We start from the raw sequence: 15,906 nt of genomic DNA on the forward strand, positions 1-15,906 counted from the left end.
AATCAACGTAACACTTCAGCCGCCTACGCGTTCCGTGAGTAGAACGCTGGGAAGGGCAGCCTAGCTTCCGCTCCACCTCCTGCCGCCGGCACCGCCCACGGGCGACTGCGCAGGCGCAGAATCTGCGCTGGAAGGCAGGGCCCGGCTACAATTGCGCCTGCGCCAAGCTGACTGGCGGACTAACGCGTGAACCTGAGTCTGCCAATCAGAGAGCACAATGGTCCTTGCTACCCGCCTATTTACCTGGGAGCCAATCTCCTGTCCCGGCGCGGAGTCCGCTGAGAATTCAAAGCGGCCAGAGAAATTGGTGGAGGGAAGGTGAACGGGAGCCAGACTCTGAGGAAGATGGAGGCGCCTGCGACTGAAGCGGAGGCAGCGGCCCTAAAGTGAGTGTCTGGAGCCAGGGATAGCCGGGGATGAACGGGAAGGACCGTACATGCTCCCACGTACTATGAAGGGTTCTTCCTTCCCCGACTGTCTCGACACCGCGGGAAAGGGGTCCTGACCCTTGTCTCCCATCTTAGGTTCCTGAAGTGACTCTTGCCCTTCTCCAGGAATTCGACGAAGAAACTGTTGGTCACTCCCCACATGTACACTCTCCCCTGGGGTGTGTCCTAGAAGGGAGCAGTTTAATCCCTGTCGACCCTCCACATCCCTTAGCAGGTCACTCCATCCAGGCGGGAGAATTTCCACCCCAGGAGACATCCCGGAAGGGCCATTTAGTTTTTGTCTCATCCACTCTCCCAACACACGAACGTGCGCACACACACTCATACACTCCCTGGGTTGTTTCATCCCCACTCCTACCCCCAGTGGGCTGCCTAATCCCCTAAGGAGAAAGAACCTGGACAGCCTAGACTCAGGCATCTAGCTCCCTGTTCTGAGCCCCTGCCCAAGTATCCGGAGATCCTGCCCCAAGACTAGTGCTCTCTGCCAGAAAGTCTCCCTAGGCCTGTCAGAGCATTGCCCTTGTTTGTCCTTTGCCCTCTATATCTCCCTGACTGCCTTAAGATCTAGATTCAAAGGGTACCTCCTACCTGAGACACTGCCTGTTTAAAACTGCATTCACACACTCTTTGTTGCCCTTGTTGTTGGGGGCCATGGAGTCGATTCCCACTCCACCCCATTGTTACAGAACAGTCCCATAGGGTTTTCTTGGCTGTAATCTCTATGGAAGCAGATTGCCAGGTCTTTCTCCTGGAGCTGTTTAACCCTTTGCTTCATCAGGGCTCCTTGTCCTACAATTTTTCTCCCCTCCATGGCACATCCATACACACATCCCCCTTGGTCTTAAAGGTGGACCCTTCAGGCCCTTGTGTACCCCTTGGCCTAAAAGAGAGAGACTGTCAACACTGATACACACATTCACATATTTGCATGTACATACACCTTCAGAATTAGCACTCTAGGAGACTGCAGTTACCCCCGTTTTCTTGCCATTCCAGGGTCTTGGCTGAGCTGAACGCCATCCTGGAACCTGTAGGCTTGCAGGAGGAGGCAGAGCTGCCCTCAGAGATCCTGGCTGAGTTTGTGATGGTATGTACAAACTGGGAAGCCAGGGACTGGCCCTGGGTCCTCCTGTGGAGACACTGGGCAGCATTTATGGTGAGCAGTCAGGAAAGCAGCTTTGTTGGATTATAGTGCAAGGAGGAGAGGACGCTCCCTGTCTCTACCCTCCCTCTGAACAGGACTCACGGAAGAAGGATAAGCTGCTGTGTAACCAGCTACAGGTATTGGACTTCCTGCAGGGCTTCCTAGTGCATGAGGACACTGCCCAGGGTCTGGACCCCTTGGCTTCTGAAGACATGAGCCGTGAGTAGGCACAGGGTTGGGGTAGAGTCTGGCCTGAGTGGGGAAGGAAGAGGGGTATCAGGCCAACTGTTTGCTGGTGGCCCCAGTATTGCACGGAGACAGGATGGCCAGCCTCACCCATGCCCTCATTTCTGGTGTCTGATTTCAGGGCAAAAGGCGATTGAAGCCAAGGAGCACTGGAAAGAGCTGAAGGCTACCTATCAAGAGCATGTGGAGGCTATCACAAGTGCCCTGACGCAGGCCCTGCCTCAGATGGAGGAGGCCCAAAGGAAGCGGGCACAGCTCCAGGAGGCCCTTGGGCAGCTCCAGACCAAGGTCAACCCAGGGCCCTTGCATGGGGGGAGGGGAGGGGAGGTAGAGAAGCAGAGAAAAAGGATGAGCAAGCTGAGTTGGACCCACTTCTTACCTTCCAAAATTTAATGAGAAAAACACACTACCTTTCTCCCTAACCACTTGCCATATTTACCCACAGAAGCAAGTGGCCATGGAGAAACTCAGAGAAGCCCAGAAGCAGTGGCAGCTGCAACAGGTGGGTCCATCTCCCTGTGAGAGCATCCCTTCCACCAACATGCCATTATGTGGACTGTGTCCTCTGCCTATTAAACCTATGTCTCATTTTCTTGTGTGAGGTGGTACAGTGTATTCACAACATGGGCTTGAATCCTAGGTGTCACCACTTACCACTACATGACCTTTGGTAGGTCATATAACTTTCTGTGCATCTGTTTCTTCATCTATGAAATGGGGGCAGTAATAACACCTGGTTGTTAGGAGAATTAAGTAAGTTATCATTACAGAAAGTGCCTAAGATGGTACCTGGAGCATAGCAAGCTAAATAAGTATCATCATCATCTTTGTGTCCCTTCCATCCAAAGCACGTTACCCTGGGAGAGCTCATTCTGACGCTTTCTTTTCTCTAGGCCCTTGCTCTTGCCGAAAGCTAGCAAGGTCCCTCTTTTCCTCTGTGGGTCTGATTCCTTAGCCAGTTCTAGGATGAAGGATTTGTGGGGGGTGGTGGCTCTAAGATTTTGACTTCTGATGAGCCTTGTCTGCATCCTTGCCCATGGCAGGAGAAGCGTCTGCAGCATCTGGCAGAAGTAAGGGATCGTCAGAGAGGAACTCAGCAGGAGGTCGAGCAGCTGCGTCAGGAACTCAGAAGCCTGAAGCATCAGGCAGAGCAGGAGCAGGACAAGCTGCAGAGGTGAGGCCAGGAGTACAGGCTGTAGGCTAGGGTGGTCCAGCTGAGGTTCCACTTTCTAATATCCTCTGTCTCTTCCCAGACACCAGGCCTTCCTCCAGCTGTTATACACCCTGCAGAATAAAATGCAGTTGCCTGAGGCAGAGGTAGAGCTGCAGCCATTGCAGAAGCTGCCCTTCCACCTGGATCTCCCTGAAGATAAGCCCCAACAACCATCTAGGCCCCAGGAGCAGAAAACCGGGGACAACATGTGAGGAAAAAGGGTTATGATGTCCCAGGTGAATGAGGGACAAGACAATGGGCAGGTAGGGGACAAACTGGAAGCTAGGCCTCACCTTCTTCCTATACCGTGCCTCCCCAAGGCCAGTGGCACACAACCTGCTCACATATGAGCTTGCCACAGCTCCTTGGGAGCCAGCAGCATGAGAAAGGATCACAGAGCAGGTCAGACCCCAACTCAGACCCCAGACTCCTGGTATGGAAGGAAGGAAGGCCTTTGGTCTGTCTCTCTGGATTTGAGTTCTGCTGCTTATAGGGGAGAGGTGGGGAGGGATGAGCTTATGTTACACAGTTGAAGTTTAGCTCATCTCCATGCCCACTTGCTCTGGGCTAACCCCTTTCTTCTTCCTCAACTCTTCCCTTGGCCCCACTCATTGCAGAATGGACTCTGATCTCTTCAACACAACTGATTTCTGAGCATGACACAGGTGGAGTCTTACTGTATATCCTGTAGATTAAAAACCCTGGATGTCTCTCAGGTGCATGTTTCTCTGTTCACTTCTAATACTGTACCCTGCCATAAAAAGAAAGGCTATCTTCTGCTACTGTTTATTTCCAATAGTGATAAACTTGTATTTTTTGCAGCACCGGTGATCAATGACGGTCTTGAATGTCCCTGAAAATAGATCTCTTCTTCCCTGTGCTATCGTTACATATTCATATAAAATTGGGATTGTATATTTTACCGAGGTGGTATTGGTTGTTTTCGTGAACTTGTTCTTCTAAACAGGAATAGAACAAGTGTCTACAAAGATGTATAGAATTATTAGTCATAAATAACACCTGAGAAGTTTCTGCTAACTTTGAAAATGGACTTACTAGCTAGCTTCACACAATGTTAACTTTCTCCTTTTTGTGAGCCTTTCTGTGATTAATACACCCCATTCCTGTTTTTATGCAACTTGTTGTATTAAAACCTTTATGTCTCGTCTTAGAGCCAAATACCATAAATTTTGAAATGAATGTATGAAATTAAATAAACTGATTTCATTATTATTCCCAGCCTTATCTTTGACCCTTTGGTACTTCGAAGTTTGGACTCTGATGAACTTAGTGCTCAGATTTGGAATTTATTAATTGATGTGCCCTATTGACATTTTTTTTTTTGACATACTTCGCTCTTAAAACCTTAAATAGCCTAGGTATTTTTTTTTTTTTTTAATTAGTTCTGAGTACTGGGTCTCAGGAGTCAGCATCTTTTGTGTTTGTTTTGAGGACTTGTTAAGCTGTTCATATTTTGTGGTGTAAATTCTCCTCTTTATGTTATTAGTTTGGATTTATAACCATTGACACAGTTACCAAAAAACAAAAACTGTTATAGAGCTCTGCAGTATAGATAGATTAGATTTCACATGCTGCATTAACATGCATTTCTAAACTTTAAATTAACAGGTGGACTTTAACAAGCATGCTTATATAAGGCACACAGAATGTATTTCATCCTGCATTTCACAGTGATAAAACCCAGGTGAAGGAGTCAGGGATTATTTAAAACGAATGAATTACTATGCACCGGAAGCTGTGTTTTGAGGTGAAAAAAGGAAGGAGAATCCAGGGACTGCTTTGAGGAGATGGCAGGACCATTAAAATATGAAATTACCACATATAAAAACTATGAAAGAAATAAGCTATAGAGTTTGTACCTAATCTATTGTACCCATATTTGTTCTGTTTATTGTACTATAAAAAATCATAGAAAGGAAAAACACATGGAAGAATAGGTGAGTTTCTTTAAAATACAATCTTTTAAATTTCTCAAGTTATGAAATTATATTACAGCAACTTGGGGGTCTAATCTTAGCCAATCACAAATACCAGGAATGCCAATTATATTAATCTAGCTTTAAAAGAAAAAGTAGATATATTAAATTTTCAGCCTTCTCATGCAGCTAATCTGTGGACAATAATTTATGCTTTACCTATATATTTGGGGGTAATATTTCCCTTCAGAGGCAATGACAAGTCCACAGTCTCCATATATGTAAGTCCTAGATCACCCTGGCCAGATATCCTACAAATAAAAGAGTGATTTAGAATGACGTATTTACTGGTTTGGAGCTATTCCTGGTTGTTTCATTCAGTTACTCTCTAAAAACAATAAACCCACTAGGGGAATATGTGCTGGTTTGTGTTTTGAAAACTTGATGATGACTACAGTGCTTAGCTCTATTCCAGTGTGTCATTTTCAACCACGTGGAAGAAATAAAAGAGGAAAGAAATAATAAATTGAGTAGAGAAATTCAATCATAAATATACGTGTATGTGTGTGTGTATATATATATACATACACACGCACACACATATATATATAAAACCCAAACGAAACCTGTTTTCACTGAGTTGATTTCAACTCATAGCAACCCTATAGGACAGAGTAGAACTGCCCCATAGGATTTCCAAGGAGCGGCTGGTGGATTCGAACTGCCAACCTTTTGGCTAGTAGCTGACCACTGTGCCACCAAGGCTTCATATATGTATATACACACACACGTATATATATATATATATGTACTGGGTGAGTTATATATATATAATATGGAGCTCCATAATATACAGGTATGTGTGTATATACATGTACGCACACATGCATATGTGTGTACGTACACACAGAAAATTGACAGAGGTGGTGGGGATGGGATAGAGGAGATGAGAATGACTATATAAAGGTGGTGATTGTTAGCTGCCGTGGGATCGCTCTAACTCGTGGCAACTCAGTGCACAATGGAATAAAATGTTCCCCCATCCTGTGCTATCCCCGTGATTGGTTGTAGATCGACCCATTGTGACCTACAGGGTTTTTATTGAGTGATTTTTGGAAGTGCATTACCATACTTTTCTTCCTAGTTTCTTAGTCTGGAAGTACCTCTGAAACCTGATCAGCATCATAGGAACATGCAAGCTTCCACTGACAGGTGATGGCTGCAAATACGGTGCATTAGCCGGCAATTGAACCCTGGTCTCACACATGGCAGGTGAGAATTCTACCAATGAACCACCACTATCCTTTCTTTTTTCAGATACAGACCCTGTCATTAACCATCTTCTCTCTTAATTGCTTCGTAAGAAATACACATAATTTTGTATCCACAAGTGAACATATATCAGTGTCTTCATACTTTAAAACCATTGGATCATATGTCATCAAACATTATTAATGGCTTTTCTTGGAGCTGCTGGTATTTTAATAATTCATAGAGTGTCATCTCAACAATATGAGCATAGTTCCATGTTATCCAATCCTTTAGTAGGGGATTTAAAGAAGATTATTCTGGTCCCAACAATTACGAATTCATTCTTTCATATTGATAGACCATGAATTAAAGACATTGCTGTGTGCTATCGAGTTGATTCCAACTCGTAGTGACCCTATAGGACAGAGTAGAACTGTCCCATAGGGTTTCCTAGGCTATAATCCTTACGGGGTAGATTGCTAGGTCTTTTCTACGTAGGAGCTGCTGGTGGGTTCAAACCGCTGACCTTCGGTTAGCAGCCGAGTGCTTAGCCATTGCACCACCAGGGCTCCTTGTTAAAGACATTACTGGTGATCTCCTACAGAGTTTGTTAAACTATCTCTTTCCATTTAATGCTAACTTTATGTCAAATTTTGGGAAAAAGATGGAAAGAAAAAAAATTCCTATACCCTTAACACCAATTACATCTTTTTGTAGTAACATTAAAAGGAAAACCAAAAACAGTTTCCATGGGTTTGATTCCAACTCAAGGCAACCTATGTGTGTCAGAGTAGAACTGTGCTCCAGAGGGCTTTCAATGGCTGATTTTTGAAGGTAGATCTCCCTGTCTTTCTTTCAAGGGTCCTCTGGGTAGACTTGAACCGCCAACCTTTTGCTTAGCAGCCTAGCTCATTAACCGTTTATTCTACCCAGGGATTGTCAGAACATATTAGGTATGTCATTTTTCACCATTGAGTATCCTGTATGAATGTCAGGTGCTAAATTCTGGGGGTCAAAAGAGATTTATTTTCGGGTCCTACCATTGAGGAATTTATTAATAAACAAGGGTCACACAAGGAATAGTACTATGATAGAAACAGCCTGGTTTGAAAGGGTCAGAGGTTTCCCAAAGAGCTGCAGATTTCATCAGACATTTACTGAACGCAAACTATATGCTGAACCTAACTTCTGAGAAAAAAAAAGATGATAAATACAATATTCCTGCCCTCTTTAAGTTTAAATTTGGAAACATGTAGGAAAAATCTGTTCAAAACTAAATGTAACAGAAAATAGTCTTTGTTATTGTAATTGTTAATGTTTTGATAGCACCAAGGATACTCACATATACTAGGCAAAAGGAAGCTCAGGTGGCGTGAGAAAAGGCCAAGTTCAGGAATGCAAGTGGCCGAGCACAGGTTGGAGCATATGGTGAAAGGGAGGAAATAGAAGTAATGATTTCAGGGGGACTTTCTACCTTTACTCTGATTGCTATAGAGTCAAAGCCTTTACCCAAGAGCCATGGAAACCTATTAAAAAGCTTTTTTTTTTTTTCTACTTTGGTAAAAAAAAAAAAAAAAAAACCTCCAGGTACATTTTTATCTTTAAAACAGAGCTATCTGCAAAATCATAACAGTGGTGAGTACATTTAGGCATTCTGGCAGAGTACACACTTAGAAAGCAGTACAAATGCTCCCATCCTCCTGAGGTAAACGCATCTCCCTGAGTAATCGTTGCTTATTACTAAGACTTGCTATAATGATAGTAACTGAAGAGCTGACATGCATTTAAGTAATTAGATATCATATTAAAGCAACATGAGAGTGACACCAGAATGGATCTTCTATTTTGGAATGTTACTACTTAAAAACAAATCAGTAATTACGTAATTATGGGTTGACACTGTGGCTGCAACCATGGACTCAAACATAGCAACAATTGTGAGGATGGTGCAGGTACGGGCAGTGTTTTATTCTGCTGCAGGCAGGGTTGCTATGAGCAGGAACTGACTAGATGGCACCTGACAGCAACAATTATAAAAGGCTGAATATTATACCCACCAAAATAGTCTCTGCAGTAGTACAATGACACTAGTATTTGTAGATGGTGACACTTACCAATCACAACAAGTACACACCCATTGGCAACTAACTGGAACTACCTATCTCCCAGCTTAGTGCTGCTGCTTGGTGTATTAGTCACTAAGGGCTCATAAGTGGACTTTCTGAGAACACTGGAAAGCATTTTCAGCAATACATAATTGTGCACTGTGTCTAACATTTTACTTCTCACAGTTTTAGGGACTGTTGAAAATAGGACAGAAAAAATCCATAATGTAAAATGTTTATATTAATAAACAATAGTGACCTATTTCACATTAATTAATAAAACAAGTGTGGTTTTTAAGCACCATCTGACTACTGTGATAACTTTAATTTTAACAATATTAAATTTGTTAATTTAATATTAAGTATTAAACAGATCAGCACACTGCCAGCCTACAGACCGTAGATGGCCAGGGCACACCAAACCCAAAGAAAGAAATTTTAAAATAATATAAAATTTCAAAAGAGTTTAGTACGTAAGATATTCAAGATTTCTGCAGAAAGGACTGATACAAAGCACTTTGAGATGGCACTTGGAGAGACAGCAGCTTCGGACTTGGAATAGGGTAACGAGATGAGTTTCATATGACTAAATCAGTGGCAAAAAACGTAGTCTTCTGTCTTTTTAAAAAGGAGGCAGGAAAGCGAATAAGTGGTCACTCAAACACAGGAGCCCATGATCCATTCTGTGAGTAGTTGGGTAGAGAATGGATGGGACAGTGATTTGGCTTCAGAGGTCTCATCATATTAATTTGTTTGGTCATTTCTAATGAAAAAAATAAAAGCTTGCTCCGACATACCTTACAGCTGAAAACCTGAACAGCACTTTTTAAGGTCTTTTTTGCTAACTCCCCCTGCAATCACCTTTCTCATTTCGCTGGTGCTTTGTACAGAGCAATGAGGGTTCCCATAGTGGAGTCTTTCCCTTGGCTATGTTCGGCTCTTGGTAAGGCAAGCCCATACTTCTTTCTCTTCTCTATAGAGAGGGTAATATGCAGTAAGTTGAAAAGTTACCTTTCAAAGGTAAGAAAGGGATTAGATTGCTGCTTTTGAGCTGTGGAGTTATTTGGAATGTTTTACAGCAAAAAAGGTAATTACGAACTGTGTACATCACAATATGGTTTCAAAGACACTTGCACTGTGCTCCTGTTCCCTTAACTGTTGTTCCCAAAGGTGTGCAGCCCTTAGCCCAATCAGAATCTCTGGTGAGAGGCAGGGGCAGCTTGGAAGAAAAAAAAAAAAAAAAGATGTGATTGCTGGGAGGATGGACAGAGAAGAGAAAGCATCTTGCAGTTAAAGATCAACCCTCAGTTTAAAGGTCAGCTTCTAGCTGGATGGCCTCAGGCAGAGAAGGGGTCACAGGAAGGAGCAGCAACAGGGCAGGACTGAGAAGCTTTTCATCTCTTTCAGGTCAAGCAGAGTTTGGTCCAGCGTCCTTTGTGCATTTTGGTGCATTTCAGTTTATCTTGCAAATTATAAATTGTCTTTTCCAGCTTGGTTACCAATCTCTCAGCAAACTCAACATGGGTCTCTGCCTCCTTGAGTTTATCAGTAAGAATCTTTATCTCTTCCTCACATTTGCCTTTTCAAGAGTACTTTCTTCAGCAGCACTCAGACACTTCAGGTTCTGGTCTGTCAGTCTGACCTGCTCGTCCATCCCTCAGCCACTGGACTCTGCCAGTTCAGCTCGCTCCTCTGTGCATTCCAAGTCCCCTTCAGTAATCACTAATGTACTAGCCACCTCTTCGTACTTCCAATCTGCCTTTTCTACAGTGTGTTTGGCTTCTTTGAGTTAGATTTCCTGGAGCTCCATCATTCATCTTTTAAGGCCTGGTTTTCAATAGCTTTCATGCTTCTCTCGCTCTGATCGGCAGCTTTCTCTGCCTCCTCCAGCTTTTAACAGTGTTGCACAATATTCAGAGATTAATAAAATGTAAATATGAGAGAAGCTGTATTTTAGGTACCTATGTCCTATCTTTAAGGAACCTTGGTGGTGCAGTGGTTAAGTGCTCAGCTGCTAACTGAGAGGTGGGCAGTTGGAGCTGCTCCATGGGTGAAAGATGTGGCAGCTGGCTTCTGCAAAGATTTACAGCCTTGGAAACCCTATAGAAACCCTATAGGGCAGTTCCACTCTGGAAACTATGGGGCAATTCTGCCCTGGAAACCCTATGGGTAGTTATACTCTGGAAACTCTATGGGGCAGTTCTACTCTGTCCTGTAGGGTCATTATGAGTCAGAATCGACTGGAGCGCAATGGGTTTGGTTTTTTGAGTTGGAATGGACTCGAAGGTTCCACAGCAATGTGTGTGTGTAGTTTATTTAATTTCATTTTTTTGGCCCTTTTTGGCAGTAGCAACAAGATGTTCTAGTTCTTTTGACACAAGAATATGAAAAATCTTATTTGATTAAAAAATATTTGGCTGGTATCATAAGAGATCTATTTCACTCCATCTCTCCCCCCATCCCAGGATTTTTCAGAAACTAATTCACTATTTCAAGTCTGTTGATATGGTGGCGATGATCTGAAAGAGTAGAAGTAGTTAGTGGAGAAAAAAAAAGGTAATTTTACAACAAGAAGGAAGGGATAATAAATTCTAAAAATCATTATATATTGTACATCTGTAAAAAAAAAAAATGTACATCTGTAGCATAAGAGAAAAAGGAAAACCATGGGGTTACATGTGCATCGAGGAATATATATATGTATACACACACACCCATACATGTATAATTAAGTGATTTGGTCTTTGTGCTACAGTATTACAGTTACATATATTCTAAACAATGAAATGAGGCATCCTTCCCTCTTTATTATTTTACTTTATATTTTAAAGAGACATTTTAGTCATGAAGACACCTGGAAGCTACGGGAAGCTCATTTCACTTTGTTGCAGTACTGATTGCTATCAACAGTTTGCCACTTTCTACCTGAATATTCTGTTTTGTTTTTAAAGAAGTTAGTGACAACCTGGTTCATTTTTAAATGTCGTATTAGGAGCAGCATTCACATTTAGTGCTATTTTAGACTTCAAGAGATGTTTTCTTCTAGGCTGTTTGTCTTAGTTTGACAATATTAAAGTTTTGTGAAGAGGATAATGAGCTTGTTTTATTCTCAGTTGAAGTCTCTTGAAGCCTGTCTAACATTTCCTACATGGTTGTTGTTGTTATTGTTGTTGTTCGGTGTCCTTGAGTCAGTTCTGACTGATAGCAACACTATGTACAACAGAATGAAACATTGCCCAGACCTATGTGATCCTCACAATTGTTTTTATGCTTGAGCCCATTGTTGCAGCCACTGTCTCAATCCATCTCATTGATGGTCTTTCTCTTTTTTGCTGACCTTCTGCTTTACCAAACATGATGTCCTTCTTCAGGGACTGATCTCTCCTGATAACATGTCCAAAGTATGTGAGACAGTCTCACCATCCTTGCTTCTAAGGAGCACTCTGGCTGTACTTCTTCCAAGGCAGATTTGTTCATTCTTCTGGCCATCCATGGTTACTTATCTATAATTATATTTTATGTATATAAATATATTTATAGTGATGTATATACATATATATGTTTTATACACACACACACACACATAGACTATATGAAGAACATGGCTTCAGGGTTGGTGGAAGACTCATTAAAAACCCGCAAAATACAGATGACACAGCCTTTCTTGCTGAAAGGAAAGAAGACATGAAGCACTGATGAAAACCAAAGACTACAGCCTTCAGTATGGACTCCACCTCAACATAAAGAAAACAAAAATCCTCACAAATGGAGCAATAAGCAACATCAGGATAAACGGAGAAAATATTGAAGTTGACAAAGATTTCATTTTATTTGAATATACAATCAACACCCATTAAAGCAGCAGTCAAGAAATCAAATGACATATTGCATTGGGCAAATCTGCTGCAAAAGACCTCTTTAAAGTGTTGAAAATCAATGATGTCACTTTGAGGACTAAGGTACACCTGATCCAAGCTGTGATACTTTCAGTTGCCCCATATGCATGCAAAAGGTGGACTATGAACGAGGAAGACAGAAGAAGAATTGATGCCTTTGAATTATGGTGTTGGCAAAGAATATTGAATATACCATGGGTTGCCAGAATAGCAAGCATGTCTTGGAAGAAATACAGCCAGAGTGCTCCTTGGAAGCAAGGAAAACGAGACTTCATCTCATGTGCTTTGGACATGTTATCAGAAGGGACCAGCCCCTGGAGAGGAACATCATGCTTGGTAAAGTAGAGGGTCAGCAAAAAAGAGGAAGATCCCCAGCGAGATGGATTGACACAGTGGCTGCAACAATGGGCTCAAACATAGCAATGATTGTGAGGGTGGTGCAGGACCAGGCAGTATTTCATTCTGTTGTACGTAGAGTCTTTATGAGTTGGAACTGACTCAATGGCACCTAACAACAGCAATATATATCGATGGCACTGGGGTTTTTATATATAGAGAGAGAGAGAGAGTGAAATCTGTGAGAGATAGAACTTGATGGGACTGCCTTGTTTTTCCTCTATGCTAGATTCTTTTATATCTCAAAAAAGATTGATTCAAGACACAACCTAATCCTGTAGATTGTATCCTGCCTCATTACCATAACTGCCTCTAATCCTGCCTCAATATCATCATTAAAAAAAAAAAAAAATGATTCCAACTCATAGCGACTCCACTGGGTAGGATTTATAGTATAATAACATCAGATCATAAAATGGAGGACAATCACATGATACTGGAATCATGGTCTAACCAAGTTGACACATATTTTGCAGGGGCATAATTCAATCCATAACATTCTACCCTTTGTCCTTCGAAAATTCATGTCCTTGCCAAATGTAAAGGACATTTGCTCCATCATATTGTCCCAAAAGTCTTAACGCCAAGTCCAAATTTCATCCTGGGGCAAAATTCCCCTTCATCTTTGAAATCTAGAATACAACTTATCTTCTTCAAAGCACGATGGTGGAATAGACACAAAGTAGATATTTCCATTACAAATGGAAGAAATTCAAGGAAAAGAAGGGATAGCAGACACCAAAGTGAGTCCAAAACCCAGCAGAACATATTACATTAGCTCTCAAGGCTTGAAAATAATCCTCTGCTCTTTGAGACCTTTTAGGCAACAGCCCTGCCTCCAGACTCTGGTTGTTGGCCACCACTCTCTGAATTCTGAATGGAGGCCCCTTGGCCCAGGGCTTCAGCTGCACCTTCCAGGCCCACTGGGATGGCCTCTCTGCTCCCTCGGATTTAGGCAGCCCCATTCTCCTAGTCCGTCTGAGTGACAACCCTATCCCCTCGGCCCTGGAGGGCCCTGTTCTTCTGCATCTTGGGCATGGCAGCCCCCCGCCACCCCCCCCCAGCTTTGGGCAGCAGATTCAGCCTCATCTTCCTGGCACTGGTGAACGGCAGCCCTACATGCTGGAAATGAGTTAGTGAAGGTCTGACTCTTGAAAACCAAATGGCCCCACCCTTTGAGACCCAGCAGGCCATGGTTCCAGCCTTTAAGACCCCAGAGGTCATGGTTGTACCCATTTGAGACCGAGGCAGCTCTGCTTCCTGTGTTCCTTGTCTCTTAAGCTTCTCCTTCCTGATTCCTTGGCCTCTTGGCTCCTTGGATCCTCAGGCCTCTTGGCCTGGCCCAGCCTCTGCCCTGTTTGGGTAAGTGTTAAGAAGCTCTTTAGCTCTACCAATAAGTGTCTAGAGGCACCCCACTCTACCAGTAAAGATGACCAGAAGGCACTCAGCTTTCTTGCTTCATGGGTTGGCAAGTCTAGCTCTGCTGATAAGTGCCCAGAGGTGCCCCACTTTGCCAGGAAACCTCTTGCCCTAAGGTGCTTAACCCTCTCACTCCATGGGTTGACACCTGCACTGTCTTGCACTGGTCTCCTCAATTTGCTACTGTTTCTCTGCTGCTGCTTGTCACTGTCTGTGCCATCTGTGGTGTTACAGCTATCCTCACTTTATTCTGAGCCCTCACCAGAATTGTCTTTGATGTCTATAATTCCACCAACAGTCTGTTCAAGGCAATCTAGGCTTTTACTATTGGGCACTTTAAAACTCTTTCAGCCTCTACCTATTCACAATTTCAAAACTGCTTCCACACTTTAGATAACTGTTAGAGCAGCACCTCACTCCCAATAGCAAATTCTGTCTTCGTTGTCTAGTGCTGCTATAAAGAAAATACCACAAGTGGATGGCTTTAACAAACAAAAATTTATTCTCAGAGTTCAGAATGCTCGAAGGCTGAATTCAGGGCCCCAGCTCCGGGGAAGGCTTTGTCTCTTTGTCAGCTCTGGGGGAGGGTCCTTATCAATCTTCCCCCAGTTTAGGAGCTTCTCAGCACATGGACTCCAGGTCCAAGGAACATGCTCCATTCCTGGCTTCTCTTGCTTTGTGGTACTGAGATCCCTCCCTCTGCTTGCTTCTCTTTTTCATATCTCAAAAGAGATTGGCTACAGATACAACCTAATCCTGAAGATTGTGTCCTGCCTTATTAACATAACTTCCCCTAATCCTGCCTCTAACATCCAAACCCGTTGCCGTCGAGTCTATTCTGACTCATAGCGACCCTATAGGACAGAGTAGAACTGCCCCATAAAAATAGAGGGTGGAATTTACAACACATAGGACAATAATATCAGATAACAAAATAGAGGACAACTATATTTTTTATATAACACTGGGAATCCTGACCTAGCCAAGTTGACACATATTTTGGGGGGGCACAATTCAATCCATAACAAACAATTACAAATTAAATTTCTTTCAGGTACCACTCGCTTGTCACAGAAGTGGCAGGAAATCTGGATAAAGAATTTCTGACCTTACAAAAAACAATCCAAAGTTTTCCATAAAGTTTCATCTGATTTGCAAATTCTCTAAATCCTTGAGCCGTTTTATAACATATAATGTCCTTGGATTGGTCAAGTTTCTCATTCATTTTACTGAAAGATACTACTCTTCTTGTGTTCCTTTTTAATTTTATTGTGCTTTTTTTTCTTTTTTTTTTTAGGTGAAAGTTTACAGCGCAAATTAGTTTCTCATTCAAAAATTTATACACAGCTTATTTTATATTTTATTGCAATCCCCCCAATGTGTTAGCACTCTCCCCCTTTCCCTTTACATCTCAGTCCCTCAAGGTGTTTGGATGTGTCTAGGAAGCTTCTATGACTTTGACTTGGTCAAGTTGTGTTGACTTTCCCTATATTGTGTGTTGTCTTCCTTGTCACCAAAGTTAACGCTTGTCTACTATCTAGTTAGTGATTTCCCCTCCCAACCCCTCCCCTCCCTTGTAACCATCAGATTGTTTTTTGTTTGCTTGTTTTTCTAGGTGTAAACTTTTTCTTGGGTTTTTATAATAGTGGTCTGATACAATATTTGTCCTTTTTTGATTGACTTATTTCACTCAGTATAATCTCCTCCAGATTCATCCAAGACTTGTGGTGCTTTGTGGGTTCATCATTGTTCTTTGTTGTTGCATAGTATTCCATCGTGTGTATATATAAAAAAGAAGTTCTGCTTATATTTGGATGTAGGCCATACCCTCAAGGAAACTCCATTTCAAC

General features: G+C 42.5%; 1 protein-coding gene and 1 pseudogene across 1 annotated transcript; one reads left to right on the plus strand and one right to left on the minus strand.

Annotated features, from left to right (window-relative positions):
* Positions 1-285: 285 nt before the first annotated feature.
* ZWINT (ZW10 interacting kinetochore protein) lies at positions 286-4,226 on the plus strand. The gene is made up of 7 exons (XM_049855051.1): positions 286-386; positions 1,446-1,536; positions 1,689-1,812; positions 1,961-2,127; positions 2,285-2,341; positions 2,883-3,013; positions 3,093-4,226. Exons 1-7 carry the CDS (start codon positions 346-348, stop codon positions 3,262-3,264), a joined length of 783 nt encoding a protein of 260 aa, XP_049711008.1. The 5' UTR covers positions 286-345; the 3' UTR covers positions 3,265-4,226.
* Positions 4,227-9,698: 5,472 nt separating this feature from the next.
* Positions 9,699-10,229, minus strand: LOC126059986 (tropomyosin alpha-3 chain-like; annotated as a pseudogene).
* Between the last annotated feature and the right edge of the window lie 5,677 nt (positions 10,230-15,906).

The sequence above is a fragment of the Elephas maximus genome, chromosome 16 (assembly GCF_024166365.1).
Source record: "Elephas maximus indicus isolate mEleMax1 chromosome 16, mEleMax1 primary haplotype, whole genome shotgun sequence".
Lineage (NCBI taxonomy): Eukaryota > Metazoa > Chordata > Mammalia > Proboscidea > Elephantidae > Elephas > Elephas maximus.